Here is a 17,077-nt window from a genome sequence, read left to right as displayed (position 1 = left end):
GGGGTCCGTGAGCTGACTACATACCTGACAAGTGGTGATGCTCGTCAGACTCGGGGTCAGTGAGCTGACTACATACATGACAAGTGGTGATGCTCGTCAGACTCGGGGTCAGTGAGCTGACTACATACCTGACAAGTGGTGATGCTCGTCAGACTCGGGGTCAGTGAGCTGACTACATACCTGACAAGTGGTGATGCTCGTCAGACTCGGGGTCCGTGAGATTACACAGCTGCTGAAGGAGCAGCGGGTATTTGAGTATTCGCTGTATGGGCTTGATCAGGTAGGAGTCCAGCGTGGCAGAGTGCTGGTGCTTTGGGTTTCGCGCTATCAGGAACTCTTTTAACTTCTCGTTGATTGTGTCTGCAAGTAAGACATGGTAGAAGGGTCCAGTGTGGTTTGAATGAATATATATGTTGTGATAATAATTAGTAAATAGTAAAGTTACTTTATCTAACACTTCTTTTTTAATTATGTTGTTTTGACCTTTTGGTTTTCTTGTCCATTTAAAAACATAACAGTCTGTCATTTGATTCATTGCATATATATTGCAAAATGAATGTATCTAAATTCCCCTTTCCATCATTTGTTAAAAATGTGTTCACTTGGTTTTCATTTGGAAATGTGTTTGCGGACGGATTCAGTATTTTCAGTAGTTTCTCACATGAATTCAGTACCGGTATTTTCAGTAGTTTTTACCTGTATTCAGTAGTTTCTCACATTTCTTCAGTATTTTCAGTAGTTTTTTGTATCTGGTTTAAGTATTTTCACTAGTTTCTAACATGAATTCAGTATTTTCAGTAGTATCCAACCTGGATTTAGTACTTCAATAGTTTCTTACAAGGTTTCAGTACTTTCAGTAGTTTTTTTTAACTGAGTTAAGTATTTTAAGATTTCTTACCTGGTTTCTGTATTGCAGTAGTTTCTTACCTAAATTAAGTATTTTCAGTAGTTTCTCACCTGGGTTCAGTATTTTCAGTAGTTTCTTGTCTAAATGAAGTATTTTCAGTTGATTCTTGTGTTGGTTCAGTATTTTCAGTAGTTTCTTACATTGGTTCAGTATTTTCAGTAGTTTCTTACATAGGTTCAGTAGTTTCTTACATTGGTTCAGTATTTTCAGTATTTTTTTAACCTGGGTTCAGTATTTTTAGTTTTTTTATACCTGGGTTCAGTATTTTCAGTAGTTTCTTACCTGGTTTCAGTATTTTGAATAGTTTCTTACCTGAATTAAGTATTGACAGTAGTCTCTTACCTGCGTTCAGTTATTTCAGTAGTTCTTACCTGGGTTCAATATTTTCTGAGATCGGGAGTGGCTTGCACAGAAGGAGCTGTAGACTTTGAAGTGATTGGCGTAGAATAGGAAAGACCCTCCCAGGGAGAACAGGACCCGCTGAAAAATGACCCACATTAATTTGCAACTATTCCTCATCTCTCATTAAACATTGTGTTTCTCAACATAAAAATGTATTTGAAACAATTCAAACAAACAGTTTAGTGAATAATGTTACGTTAATTTTGATTTTTTTCTACTTACATATAATATATTATGTTTGTTAAAAATAGCAAGAGGCATATTTTTGAAAAGATTATAGCAAAAAAGTTAAAGAAATGTGTTAAACATTAACAATCAATTTAAATTATTCAAATAAGGAATGCAGTTCAAACAATCTGCAAACTTAAAGACTGATAAAGAAAAAAAAATGTTTCAACAATATTTTTGTATTGTTTAGATACTCAAAGCTTAATTTCTGATGCAGATTTTTTACAAATAATATTTTTCATTACTTCCTTCCCAACAAAATTCTATATGAAAATTGGGCATATGCAAAGGTTTTTTTTCAAAGCGAAAAATCATACTACCAATGTTGTTTACCAGTGGTGTCTAAGCCATACTTTTACATATTTTCACTGGGGCAAATAATGCAGTACAGTCATGTTACAACAAACAAGATATGTGTTTGTCAGAAACACAATGCCCCCTATTGCGCTGCTTTGAAGCCATGACCTTTGACATTGAATGATGACCTTGACCTTTAGCCACTCAAAATGTGCAGCTCCATGAGATACACATTCATGCCAAATATCAAGTTGCTATCTTCAATATTCAAAAAGATATGACCAAACTTTAACGAAGGTTAAAGTTTAAGGAACGAAAAATACAATGATATTTGACCTTTGACCTTGAAGGATGACCCTGACCTTGACTTTTCACCACTCAAAATGTGCAGCTCAATGAGATACACATGCCTGCCAAATATGAAGTTGCTATTTTCAATATTGCAAAAGTTATAAAAGTTTTACCAAGGTTAAAGTTTTGTGACACACACATACAATTATTGACTGACACAATGACAGACAGACAGACAGACAGACAGACAGACAGACAGACAGACAGACAGACAGACAGACAGACAGACAGACAGACAGACAGACAGACAGACAGGCCAAAAACAATATACCCCAGATCTTAAGATCCAGGGGCATAAAAATACCACAAGATATCATGTATAACATGTACAACACTCAGACAGGATACCACAACATACCAAAACCTCCTCTTCCTTTAGTTGGCAGGCAGCAAATGAAAACGTATTATTAAATTGACTTTTTAAAAACATTGTCCAAAGAATTGCAACAACATAATATTCTATTTATGTGAACAGTGGCTTGAACCATTTAAAACTTCATTCACTTAAAACTTTAATTTTTGTCAGGAATATATGTCATATTATTAATTTTCCCCATGATTTATTAAAAAAAATCATGTAAGGAAATATGCGCCCTTCGTAAAAAGTAGACCTCACATCTGAGAATTTTGGTGAGGCTTCTGTGAAAAGTGAATGAGTGAAGACAGCTAGCTGAATTAGACAGCAAATTTTACCCTTTTTTTGCCAATATCTCTGAAGTGCCCTGCCGGATTATGCTTATTACCAAAAATGTTGCCTCTATTTTATTTTAACAAACATTTGAAGACATTGTTACTGAATATTTGATGACAACTGTATGAGTAAGAAAGTGCAAAAGGCAATATTAACATTTTTGGTGTAAGCAAAGAGCAATAACTCTAAAGTGACTGGTGCAAAATGGCTGTAATTGCCATATTATGTCTCATCATGAGATGGGCATATTAAAATAAAATCGCCAATTAAGGGCAAACAATTCATCTAGCCATCCGCATGAAGGTTAAACTTTAATATTTGACATGAAAATGACTAACATTAAAAATCTGACTGTAAGTACCTACCCTGTAGCTTTTCATGTCTGCTCCAGTGAGAAATTCACTGTCATGACCGATGGACTCGACTAGACTCTGTAAAAACTGTCGCTGAAACACGGCTATTTCCTGAATGTTGCCAAAGATGTGATCAATCTCATCTGATGTCAGAAAGCTTTCCTCCTTCAAAGGCTCTAAGAAGCGTTTCAGTAGACAATTCAAGTCCTGTTACCAAATGAGAAAAATTGAGCCGGGTCCTGAGAAACTGGGCTTACTGCGGTTGCGTAAAGTATCGTCCCATATTAGTCGGATCAGAGGACACTTTCTGCTTTTATGGAATGTCTCGTTTGAAGCTTTTAAACCAAAATCCAGTTTAGGCGGAAAGTGTTGTCCCTGATTGCAAAGGCTAATCTGGGGCATCAATGCATTAACCCTTTGCATGCTGGGAAATTTGTCGTCTGCTTAAATGTCATCTGCTGAATTTCAAAAATTAGCATTTTCTTTGATTTTTTTTCAATAGAATAGAATATAGAATAGCAAACAGTTTGGATCCTGATGAGACGCCGCATTCTGTGGCGTCTTATCTGGATCCAAACTGTTTGCAAAGGCCTTCAAAATTTGGTTCCAGCACTGAAAGGGTTTAGCCCAGTTTTCCCAGAATAAGCCTTCATAAAAAAGGAGTGATGGCGCAGTTTATAGGTTGTCCACAAAGCAATCAGGAGGTTAGTTCTTTAGCCTGGGAGCATTGACAAAATCTTACCAAGAGTCACCAAAAACTACCTAAACCCAAAAAACCTGCTTGTATGAATAAGAATTAGGCTTTCAAAGCATTCAAGGTTAATTAGGTTAAAACTACAAATTGTGTATGAATATTGCATGGTAATTTTACTTGTGCGAGATTTTGCAATCCAATGGCCTTAGCACTGACAAATTCTCAATGATCACACCAATGTTATTTCAAACAAAGGATGGTTTGGAATCCTCATTGGAAAGTTGACAATCCAAATATTCGTATCACTGTCCCACATACTCACACAAAAATCGTTCCTATAAATGGATTGTTTATTAAGGCAATTCATACAATCACATCTGTTTACATTGAACAAAAAAGGGGAAACAATGGTACAAAAACGGTTATTTGTTAAACATGCCTTTTCATCATACTAAGCATGATTAAATTTTTAATTGTAACCCTCTACCACTCCGTTACACACACATATTTAGTCCCTTAACAAATCAAATTAAATTTACCACTTTTCTTACAAGATTCAAGTTTTATAAGCTCAATTTCCTACAATCAGGCACTGATGAGCAGCAAACAGTATAAAACCTGAACAGATTGCAGGTAACTTGCAAGCTGTTCTGGTTTTATGCTGGTTGCATAAAGCTGTGTTTCACTTTGTTTTTGAGACGGAAAGGGTAACTTGAAAACTGATCAGATCAGCTCTTTAGCACTGTTTACTCACATTGACGTACGCCTCCTCCGTGTTTACGAGCTCCTTGATGACCTTGTGTAACCTCTCCACCTCTGACAGCTGCCGGTTGCTATTGACAACCTCCTCACCTGGCTCCCTGCATATGGCTGTCACCTGGTCTGCACCCTGTCGACAAATGGAATCAGCCTGATTTATTTGAGCTGCTCTCTGGTAAAACTGGGTTTTATGCTTGTGCGCAAAGTATCATCTCGATTTAGCCTGCCCAGTCCTCAGGAAACAATTTTCCTCCAAAATGGGGCGAATTTTAACCCAAAGGGCATGACTTGAACCAATGTGGTAGAGTACCATCATTTTGATGTAATATGTCAATTACCAAACCTCTAGGCCTTGCAGTTTCCCAGATATGGATTTTTTAAGTTGTCAGTTTAAATGCATAAATGAAAGAAGAAAGCCCCAGAACAGGGCGGATTTTAAACCTATGATCTTGACATAAACAAACAAAGTAGAGGACCACAATAAAAGTTGACAAATATATATAACCCTGGGCCTTGATGTTTAAAAGAATGAGATTTAAAGGATTTTTGCTATGTAAGTCTAAAACAATCAAATGGCTCCAGGGGAAGTTTTTCACCCCACAGACATGCTTTGAACACATTTAGTAAAGGACTAATAGACAATGTTATAAAAAAAGCCCTGACCCATGTGATTTTTGGAGATTTTTGAAGTTTTCATTGGTTGAATCCATTTTGAGCTCTGGTGACCTGCACATGCAATGGACAGGAACAATTTGAAAAACTTTGAAAGAGGGTCAACCAAGAATAATTGTTGTGAAAATTCATTCAAGTTTGTGAAGCATTTAAGGAGCAGAACTCTTTTGAAGAAAAAGTTTACTAAGTAGGGACTGATAGACAACACAGTATCCTAAAAGTTTCCATGAGCACAATGTGCTCAGGTCAGCTGCATATAATGTCTTGCACTTCTACTTAGTATAATAGCATATCTGTAAAGTTTCAAGTTGATATGCAGAAAACTGCGAGACAAGTTCACGACTTTAATTACAAAAGTACAATTAACTAAATATTTCACATTTCAAGGGCACACAAATTTGCAACAAATATTGAGAAACACTAAAAATTATGTCTTGCACTTCTAACTTTTATGTATAAACAAATATTACTAGAATTTCACATTAATGAACAGAAAACTTAGAGCCTAATTTGCGACACAAAGTAATTATGTGCAACAAACACAGACCAAAAGATCCACCCACAAACTGATAGTCTACAGGGTGATTCCAATTTACCCCCACCAACTGCGTTGACCAAAAACATTTATTTGATGGCAATTATAATTTCCAAAAGAGGGAGAACCTGTCGAGATAACTCTGATCAACAAAATTTGGTCTATCTATTCACAATAACACTTGGTCTCTTGCGAGAAAAATTCGCACACATGGCTGATAAGCCTCTCTGGCTCTAACAAAATGACAAGCAAAAAGAGTGGTATGTAACCTGTAGGAGAGCATCCACCTGATCTGTGCTTGATTGAATCTTGTTTCCAGTTTGAGAGTGGTGCGGAGAACTTGTACAGCTCGTGTTCACAGAGCTAGAGGTACTTCCTGTAGGAAAAAAAAGGCACTAAATATGCATAGTCAAAGAGTTAAATATCTTGATTTTAAAAAATACGCTTTAAATCACCATAGATTTACAAAACTTTTGTTTTGCTGTTTTTTTTCTAACTTCCTTATAGAATGTTTTAATAAACTGTATGAAATCTTGATTTTTTTACAAATAGAAAATTGATAGTAGGACAAAAACAAGACCATCATAACAAAAAATTTCATTCTAAAATCCTAATATGCAAAAGATTTGCTACAAAATACAAAAAAAAAAAATTAGTCGTGTTCAGAGAAAACTCGGACTGCACAGGCTAATCTAAGACGACACTTAACGCACATACATTATGACCAGCTTTCACTAAACAAGACACATGTGATGATAAAATTGAGCCAGGCTATGGTAAAATGGGAGTTTATTGCAACAAATTTCCCAGCATGCAAAGGCTTAAAGTGTCCTCTGCACAGGCTAATCAGGGACAACTCTTCGCTTTTAAGGTATTTTTTGCTGTAAAATAGAATCTTCTAAACAATTAACAGTAAGGCCACTCACCTGTCGAGGGTGGTGGTATCTTCAGAGATTCAATACTGTTGTCACTGATGCGTGACTGGGTGGGTGGGGGAGGTAGCGAGGGCGGGGTTTCCATAGTAACAGCCCCGCTGGGCTGGAACATGGAGCGAACGGTGAAGCATATGGAGGTTGACTCGGTGAGAAGTTGCTCCACGTACACCATGTCAAGGTCGGAGACGATCTTACCATTGATGATCACAATCTCGTCGCTGGCTCGCATCCCTGCTCAGAATACAGATGCAACGTGAGATGTCAGAGATGTCTCCAAAATGGATTCAGTTAAAATTGAGTGCACCCATGCGCCCAATAACTGAGCAATGCGATTTCTCTGTGACATTTTGGAATATAACTAGTTTACAGCTTAATAGACACATTGACATAACAAACTTGTAGCTGTCAGACAAAACAATCCTGAGATCTGAATATATTTGTCTGTTTTTATATGTAGCAAGTATACTGAGAAAAAGTCTAGGCTCTTTTTAATGCTCAAAATATGGTACAAATGGCTAAGAAAATATTTAATTAATAATGTCCTTTCCATTAAATATACAACTCTATATCAATTTAGCGATCATCTCTTCCCATATTTTATCTATAGGGTAAAACAAAACCCTTAAATTTGGAGGCTTGAATAAACTTCAAAAAAATGAACAGCATAAGTTTTGATTATAGCTATATATAGATTTAGATGGCATGACTATAATAACTTGAAACTGACCCGAATGGCATGTCATACATCATCACACTTACCTTTCTGATCAGACAGGCTGCTGGGTCGAACTTCTGTGACGTAGATTCTCAAATCATCTTCCTTATCAAAATCTTCTGCCAGTTCTGCTTCTATTTTTAGACCAAAGTCTCTGTGCTTCTCGCATTTTGATAATTCTACCCGATACATGTACTTCTGACAAACTTCCACTAGTTCACAGCGCTGTAAAAATAACAAACACCATTGCAAGAAATTACTGATAGCTCACTACTTTATGTGCAGCATTTGTGTCCCTTAATATCATACAAATCTTTTTTAAACTTCAGTGATTAAATTTTCAAATTTGTTATCTTCTAACATGGAACAACGTAATAAAGCCTATCGTTGTAATCTTCTTTTATAAATTTCATAGTGATAAAATGGATTGCATTTTGGCTAATTAAAGTAAATAAAATGTGATTTACATTTCAGTCAAAAACGATTGCGCATCAGGCATGGCATCTGTTACAGATAAATAATTAGCTGACAATTCACACTTTACCTTAAACATACTATTTGGCATAGTGTCATCATAATATTAAATAAGTAAATTATATTATAATTTTCTTAAAAAACTGTTACCTCGACATTGAACCTAGTGATCTAATTGTTATTCTTAACACAGTGTTTCACAAGGCTAAACATTTTATTCAAGTTATTTTAAAAATTCTTCCATTATGGATAAAGGTATAGTGCAGAAAAATTATCCATAAAACCACACACAAACCCAGCTATATATCTTCTCTCTTCCCCTACAATCAATGTTTGAAAGCAAACAAAGGCTGTTTGTAAAACATGCATGCCCCCCATATGGGGTGTCAGTTGTAGTGGCAGCCATTGTGTGAATACGTTTTTTGTCACTGTGGCCTTGACCTTTGACCTAGTGACCTGAAAATCAATAGGGGTCATCTGCCAGTCATGATCAATGTACCTATGAAGTTTCATGATCCTAGGCCTAATTATTCTTGAGTTATCATCCGGAAACCATATAACTGTTTCGAGTCACTGTGACCTTGACCTTTGATCTAGTGACCTGAAAATCAATAGGGGTCATCTGCCAGTCATGATCAATGTACCTATGAAGTTTCATGATCCTAGGCCTAAGCATTCTTAAGTTATCATCCGGAAACCATTTTACTTTTTTGTGTCACTGTGACCTTGACCTTTGAGCTAGTGACCTGAAAAACGATAGGGGTCATCTGCCAGTCATGATCAATGTACCTATGAAGTTTCATGATCTTAGGCCTAAGCATTCTTGAGTTATCATCCAGAAACCATCTGGTGGATGGACCGACGGATGGACCGACTGACATGTGCAAAACAATATACCCCCTCTTCTTCGAAGGGGGACATAAAAAAGGGGCAGATTTTTTAAAGGGAGTTTTTAAAATCAAATTATTTCCTCACAAGTTTCCTGATATTTTCCTTCCTATCGGGGTACTGGTAGCTGCCCTCTGGTGCCCCCTGCAGTCTGACGCGGACATAGTGGTCGCGAGGGTTGAGTTGTCGTCTGCTGCATACCGTCAGCAAAACGTCTTCTGCTGTCGTTGACTTCTTGATGCCCATCGTCACACTCTGGATAAAAGGATGGCAGTGTTATATGACTTCATTCATTGTTGGGTTGTAATAATGTATTAAATAATTACGTTTCAAAATGTGCATTATGCATTTATTTGTTTTTCATTTATAACTCTAAAAAATAGTAATAATGAGATGCCATAATTAGAATTTAATATATTACTTTTATTGAACATAATTTAATAATTGGAGCCCATAATTAGAATAAAATGCATTAGTTCAAATTGAAAATGTTTTTAGTTTAAAGAATTAGACAAATTATGGTCATTCATTAAATAAAACTCTCAAGTAGCATTGTTTATTATATGTATAAAAAAAGCTAACAGATCTGTTAAAGGCTCTTGGGTAGGTTATACATATCATATTACTAGGTCTTGAATTGCAAGGAAGATTTTCTTTATAATACATGTAGCTTTCAGCAGTTACATTGTTGTTGTTGTTTTATAAATTCTGGTGATATTTTTTTTCCAGTAAAATTATGCAAAAATATTAATTTAATTAATTTCAAACTGTACAAATTTTGCAAAATTTCTTCCTTTATTTATTATAAATATTCAGTTCAAACCAAGGCCAGAAGAAATCAATGACTTATTTGTTGATATTTTTCAGACATTACTTTTGTTTCTTATGTCATAAATCATGTTAAGAATAGAAATCTTCAACAGTGAATTCACAATAAAACAACACTTTCTTATATACATAATAATTAAAGGCAATAAAAGCTCACTTGATCTCTTCCATATGTGAAATACTTTGTACCAGGTAATAGTGTAGAATCATTACTGGTATGTGAAAATTGCCTTCCTTATGATATAAAACAAGCTCGATATACAGATTTTACTTGATTTAGGTTGTAAAAGTGATATCCATTTATTATGTCACAAATCAAGCACAGCATAGTTGATTTGGAGGTTTGAAAAAGTGAAAAAACTTAAAAAATGTCATCATAAAACAAAACATGTCCTATATCAAACTGTGCCCACAATCGCCTACCTGATTGTTAGGCACTGCCACCTTGGAGAGGACTTCACTAGAGCCGGTAGAGCCGCAAGGGGATTGGCTGCCACTGCTGTCCTTACTAATCAAGTCTCCCACCACCTCATCCAGCTCTGAGGCTTTGTACATGCTCCTGAAAAACACACCAACTGAGGTGATAAGGTCCAGTTCTGATGCTTTGTAGACATACCAACAGGCAGGATGAAGTAAAATATTTAGGTTTGGTAGACATGCCAACAGAAGGGATATAGTCAAGTTCTGAGTCTTTGTAGACATGCCAACAGAGGGGATATAGTCAAGTTCTGAGTCTTTGTAGACATGCCAACATAGGGGATATAGTCAAGTTCTGAGTCTTTGTAGACATGCCAACAGAGGGGATATAGTCAAGTTCTGAGTCTTTGTAGACATGCCAACATAGGGGATAAAGTCAAGTTCTGAGGCTTTGCAGACATACCACAGTCCTACCCTTGAAATAAGTTTGTTTTGCAGAAAGCAGAATATAATTTTCTCAACACAGTTTTTAGGTCACTGTTAGCTTAAAAAATCAACAACACAGGAACAATTAAGACAGTGCAAACCAGCACATAAGATATTTCTATGTTCTTGATTATACCGAATAGTTGTCGATTTGTAAGAGAATTAAGTCCACTCCACACCAAAGCAAAAACAAAAAAGACTGTAACATAAAATACATGAAACAAAAACTGTACATAATGGTGTATAACTTCCTGTTCGAATTCACCAAATCCGAGAAAGACAATGTTGCTTCCATTTACATTCCTGTTCTGGTTAGTCTACTTATAACTAAACAATGTCATAAATGAAGAGGGTATTAGTCATATTCTCTTAAGTTTCATTGTCTTCCAAGAGCTTTGCTGTTGGAGAAAGATGTCCCCAAAACAGGGCCTTTGACACAGGATTTTTTGCAACAAAACTGAGCAGAAGAGTTAATCTTATCCAATTAGTGTGACCTTGACCTTTGAACTAGTGACCCCAATTTCAATAGGGGTCATCTTCTGTCCAAGGTCAATACATATGTGAAGTATCAAGCCAATCGGTCAATTCGTTGATGAGTTATTGATTGGAAACAATTTTTCACACCTATTGTGGCAGAGACCTTGACCTTTGACCTTGACCTCAATTTTAATAGGGGTCATCTACAGTCCAAGGCCAATACACATGGGAAGTATCAAGCCAATCCGCAAATCAGTTGACAAGTTATTGATCGAAAACAATATCAAACTTAGTGTGACAGTGACCACCTTGACCTTTGACCTAGTGACCCCAATTTCAATAGGGGCCATCTACTGTCCAACGCCAATGAACATGGGAAGGATCAAGCCAATCAGTCCCTCAAGTAATTAATAGGAAACAATTTTCATTCCTAGTGTGACAGTGATCTTTGACCAACCCCAATTTCAATAGGGGCCATCTACTGGTAAAGGCCAATGCACATGGAAAGTATCAATCAATTCACAATTATTGATAAAAAACAATGTTCACTCTAAGTGTTACAGTGACCTTTGACCTAGTGACCCAATATCAATAGGGGTCATTTACTGGCAAAGGCCAATGCACATAGGAAGTATCAATAAAATTGGTCCATCCGTTCACAAGATATTGATTGGAAACAAAGGGGGGCATAAAAATAGCCAGTTAAATCTTTTGATCTAGACTATTTGAGTCGTGTTCTGAGAAAACTGGGCATAATGCATGTGCGTAAAGTGTCATCCCAGATTAGCCTGTGCAGTCCGCACAGGCTAATCAGGGATGACACTTGCCGCTTTTATGGTATTTTTAGTTTAAAGGAAGTCCCTCCTTACCCTCTGGGATGACACTTTACGCACATGCATTATGCCCAATTTTCTCAGAATGCGACTCAATTATGCTTGATCAGCTTGAAAGTATTTGTTTTTGTTTTAAATTAATTTGTTATAAAAAAATCTTTTAAAAATAAATCTTTAACAATTAACAAATATGCTTTTTGCATCTGTTCATCATACATCATAGAAAATAAGTTTCATATCCACGTAAAATCCAGCCATATTTAATAAGATGAAACATGCATTAAGCAGGATATTAGATGCATACATTTTGCTAAGAATCAGCTTAATTATCTTGTTCGTTTTATGAACTGATGCAAATCCTGGATGGTGTATTCACAGCATGAAATGCAGTAATTCAATCAAAAGCCTTGGCTCAATACATGGCAACAGCTTTTTCATATCCGTGAGAAAATATCACGTAGTAAGAACAGCATCATTTCATGTTTGCAGACGAGTTATTTCATTCTGCACAATAGGAATCGAAGATTATCAATAATGCCTATACATGTAATTGAAGAGCCTAATAAACAAAAAAGAACTTCACAAGATTTCAATTACAGAGAATGTAATTACAGTTTTTTTTTCTCAGCAGCTAAATGAAGTAAAACTTTTTATTGCAAGTTAGAAGTAAATTTGAATATTTTATTCTGTCATGGAATGTTGTTGGATTTGGAATGTATACCATTTCAACAAAGTTTAATGCTTTAAATATGAGCCACGTTCTAGGATGACTGGGCATAATGCATGTGCGTAAAGTGTAATCCCTGAATAGCCTGTGCAGCAAATAAGGGACATCACTTTCCACTTAAATGGAATTTTTTGTTTAAAGGCAATATCTTCTAAACAAAAATCCTCGTTAGACGGCATATGTCTTATCAGACACTTTAAGCACAAGCATTAAGCCCAGTTTTCCCAGAACCAGGCTTATTCATGTGATCTATGTTCTGGAAAAACTGGGCATAATGCATGTGCGTAAAGATTCGTCCCAGATTAGCCTGTGCAGTCTGCACAGGCAAATCAGGGATGACACTTTCCACTTTTATGACACTTTTCGTATAAATGAAGTCTCTTCTTAGCAAAAAAACGATTTAGGTGGCAAGTGTTGTCCCTGATTAGCCTGTGCAGACTGTACAGGCTAATCTGGGACAACACTTTACGCACATGCATTATGCAAAGTTTTCCAACAACGCGACTCATATGGTCTTAACATTGACAAGAAGTGCACTAAGCGATCCTAGGACACTTAACAAACATGCATTAAGCAAAGTTTTTGCAGAACAAGGTTCATAGGGTCTTTACCTTAACATGCACTGCCCTAAGCAATTCTACAAAACATACAGAGTCCACTACTCACTGGTTAGCACTGGATGAGGTCGGCCTCATGGTGTGGTATTTGAACATCCCGTCCCCTCTAGGGGACAGCAGCCCCCCTTTCTGCTGCCCCTTCCCGTACAGGCTCGGCATAACGAGGGGCTTACGCGCGCACACAAGAGCATGGAATGAAGAAACTGTGAAGATTCCCAGTCGACTCAGAGTTCCTTTTGAGGTCTTGGACACGTTTGCAAGTAGCACCTTGAAAATGAAAAAAACATAACTATATCATCTGAATGTTATCATTTTTGCATAATAATTCGGACAGCAAAATACTTCTTTAAATTATTTAATTATTAAAATGAGTAAAACTTGATATTGATGATGAAAACAACATAAATTTATCTCAATAAAAAGGGCCTTAGGTCCAAGGTTGCTTACTTGAGCCTTCAGTGAACTAAACTATTTTGAGTGGCTTTTGTGACGTTGCCATAACTATTTTCAACATTGGCAGACATATCATAAAGAAAAATGTTCTGAGCATATTTCACGATGATTGGAGGAAAAAATGTGACCTCCATAGCGTCAAAAATGTTTCACTATATACATATCAGGAAACTTGCCACCTCCAGGTCACCATGTTTTTCAATAGGTGTTGTTAAGACAAGTAAACAATTTTGACCATAGGGGCATGACAAGAATAAAAGCAACATTAAATGCTTTGATATCCAAATACAAGTTCTCTTTGTCTGTCAGATTCTGGGTAAAGATGTTTGAAGTTTTCACTATAAACATATAAGGGACACAAGCAACATGCAAGTCTTTGCCAGTTTTAACACCAGGGGCATGATTTGAACAAACTTGGTAGAGGACTGCAATATAATGTTACATACCAAATACCAAATCTCTGTATTTTGTAAATTTTGATGAGATGATTTTTACGTTGAACACAGGGGGCATGCTATGAACAAACTTGGTAGAGGAACACCATATAATGTTACATGCCAAATATGACACCTTTTGAGAATGACGTTTTAAGGAAAAAATTGCTTAGTCACTTAGTCCATGTAAATCATGTGACCCCTGTGACCTCAAAATTGTTTACTCAATGGGCATCAATACGTAACCTAGTAGAGCACTACTAGACTATGTAACACATCCAATAATAAAAGCCTGATCATAGTCATGGTTTTCAAGGAGATTGTTTAAAGTTGACAATTGTTAATCTATTTTTAGCTCTGATGACCTATATATGAAATGGACTTGATCAATTTGAACAACTTTGAAACATGGTCACCCAAGAATCATTCCTGTGAAATTTCATTAAAATCTGCGCAGCGGGTCAGGAGGAGGGGAGCTTTGGACAGAGGTATCTCTAACCAATATTTGAAATACACCGATTAACTTGAAACTTCAGATAATTGCATAGAACTTCATAGGCTACTATTTTAAACAGACCTTTGGATTGGGAAGTTCAGAGCCTTGGATGGAGGAGGAGTAACATCGCAGACGGTACTGTTCTATAAATAGCTTCTCCAAATTCTCCTCCCATTGGTTGATCTGTTTGATAATGGCCTGTCGACTGCGCGGGTCAGACACAACCGTCAACTGGAGTTCTGCCATTTTCCGCATTTTTACATCCTAAAAACAACAACATCAAAATATGATAGTGCTAACAACTGAAACTATATTTGTCATGATCGCTGATACATCTACGCTTACCCTAACCAAATTTGACCTTGGACTGTGCATGTCTTTGACCTTTGAACTATTTAGTGACATTCAGTCTACAGACTGTTATCAATTGTTGTTTTAAAGTAAGTTCAAAATAGTTAGTTTAGTTTAGTTTAAACTTATTTATTTTAGCTCAATTGCATACAAAGCATATGGTTTATTTGAAACTCTCTCTAGTCCATTTCCTGTGCCTAGAACCAGTACTTGGTGTCTATGGAGAAGATCTAAAGAACGCTTCCACAGTGAGAATCAAGCACGTGAAATCCCAGTCGCTAGGCGGACACCACATCCATTATGCCATGGCGACCTCTTGCTTACAATCAAGAATAGATGACATATATGGAAGTCCTATGCACACATACTGACAGACAAGTTCAATGCATAATGAATTCCAGGTAATAAGTATACATAAGTGTTCTTTAAATTTCCTGCATGTGCGCATCCAAGAAATATATTAATAACACATTGAAATATATTAATAACACATTGAAATATATTAATAACACATTGAAATATATTAATAACACATTGAAATATATTAATAACACATTGAAATATATTAATAACACATTGAAATATATTAATAACACATTGAAATATATTAATAACACATTGAAATATATTAATAACACATTGAAATATATTAATAACACATTGAAATATATTAATAACACATTGAAATATATTAATAACACATTGAAATATATTAATAACACATGTGAATATATTAATAACACATTGAAATATATTAATAACACATTGAAATATATTAATAACACATTGAAATATATTAATAACACATTGAAATATATTAATAACACATTGAAATATATTAATAACACATTGAAATATATTAATAACACATTGAAATATATTAATAACACATTGAAATATATTAATAACACATTGAAATATATTAATAACACATTGAAATATATTAATAACACATTGAAATATATTAATAACACATTGAAATATATTAATAACACATTGAAATATATTAATAACACATTGAAATATATTAATAACACATTGAAATATATTAATAACACATTGAAAATATATTAATAACACATTGAAATATATTAATAACACATTGAAATATATTAATAACACATTGACATATATTAATAACACATTGAAATATATTAATAACACATTGAAATATATTAATAACACATTGAAATATATTAATAACACATTGAAATATATTAATAACACATTGTTTTCATTCTTGGAAATACAAATTCATCATGAGCTCATCTCATCTTATAACAACTTTAAGTACCACATAAGTGGAAAAACACTGTAGAATTAAGGAGAAGCAAAACATCTTATGTCTCATCATCATTAAGCCCTTCACATGTGCACAAAAAAATGGTTAATATCTCATTCTGAAGTGCTTTCGGTTTGCCAAAAGATGCACTTGCAATTTTTATTTGGGTGGTAAATGTCTATTGCTCACATCAAACTGGAAAGTGTTCCAAGTTTATATTTGAGTTCAATTAATAGTTTTCTAGGCAAAGCCATAATAAAATGACTTTTCTATGTTGGTTATCTACAGGATACAAACATTTTAATGAGAAAACGAGTAAGAATGAAGTTATCACTGCAAACATCAAACAAGTGCAATCATTTACAAACAAGGGACTGGGACTTCATGCATGTACAAAAAGTGTTGTCCCAGGTATCTTGTGGAAACAAAACGGGGTCTTCGGAGAAACCAATTCTCATGTAACGAGATCCTGTTACTTTGACCTTAGAACTAACGACCAGGTGCCAATAATATAACCCCACTTCTGAGGGTACAGATACAAATAGAAGAAACCTGATACAATCAATAAAACTAATATTTGAGCCTCAATCTGAAAAAAACTGGGCTTAATGCTTAAGTGTAAAAGTGTAAAGCATCATCCCAGATTTTCCTCAGCAGTCCACACAGGCTTATCAAGGATGACAGTTTCCCCTTTTATGGAATTTTTCTATGAAAGGAAGTCTATTCTTGAAAAAAAAGTCGAAGTCTATTCTTGAAAAAAAAGTCTATCCGGAAA

General features: G+C 35.4%; 1 protein-coding gene across 8 annotated transcripts in view; it reads right to left on the bottom strand.

The window, feature by feature from the left end:
• The window catches only part of LOC127850214 (protein still life, isoform SIF type 1-like), a 353,922-nt gene that overhangs the window by 258,502 nt on the left and 78,343 nt on the right, over positions 1–17,077 (bottom strand). For all 8 annotated transcript variants that reach the window (XR_008035134.1, XR_008035135.1, XR_008035136.1 and 5 more), the window contains exons 11-21: positions 14,751–14,933; positions 13,336–13,553; positions 10,153–10,288; positions 8,989–9,156; positions 7,584–7,764; positions 6,816–7,055; positions 6,159–6,265; positions 4,678–4,812; positions 3,242–3,436; positions 1,279–1,387; positions 181–360 (exon numbers count right to left, since the gene is read on the bottom strand). Coding sequence is in view for 5 of the 8 variants with exons in the window: in XM_052383073.1 (XP_052239033.1) it covers positions 181–360; positions 1,279–1,387; positions 3,242–3,436; positions 4,678–4,812; positions 6,159–6,265; positions 6,816–7,055; positions 7,584–7,764; positions 8,989–9,156; positions 10,153–10,288; positions 13,336–13,553; positions 14,751–14,933 (1,852 nt within the window). In the remaining 3 variants the exon portion in view is untranslated. The remainder of the gene's footprint in view (positions 1–180; positions 361–1,278; positions 1,388–3,241; positions 3,437–4,677; positions 4,813–6,158; positions 6,266–6,815; positions 7,056–7,583; positions 7,765–8,988; positions 9,157–10,152; positions 10,289–13,335; positions 13,554–14,750; positions 14,934–17,077) is intronic.

This window comes from Dreissena polymorpha, chromosome 11 (assembly GCF_020536995.1).
Source record: "Dreissena polymorpha isolate Duluth1 chromosome 11, UMN_Dpol_1.0, whole genome shotgun sequence".
NCBI lineage: Eukaryota > Metazoa > Mollusca > Bivalvia > Myida > Dreissenidae > Dreissena > Dreissena polymorpha.
The sequence above is the reverse complement of the archived record's forward strand: the minus strand, read 5'-3'. Positions and strand labels throughout refer to the sequence as shown.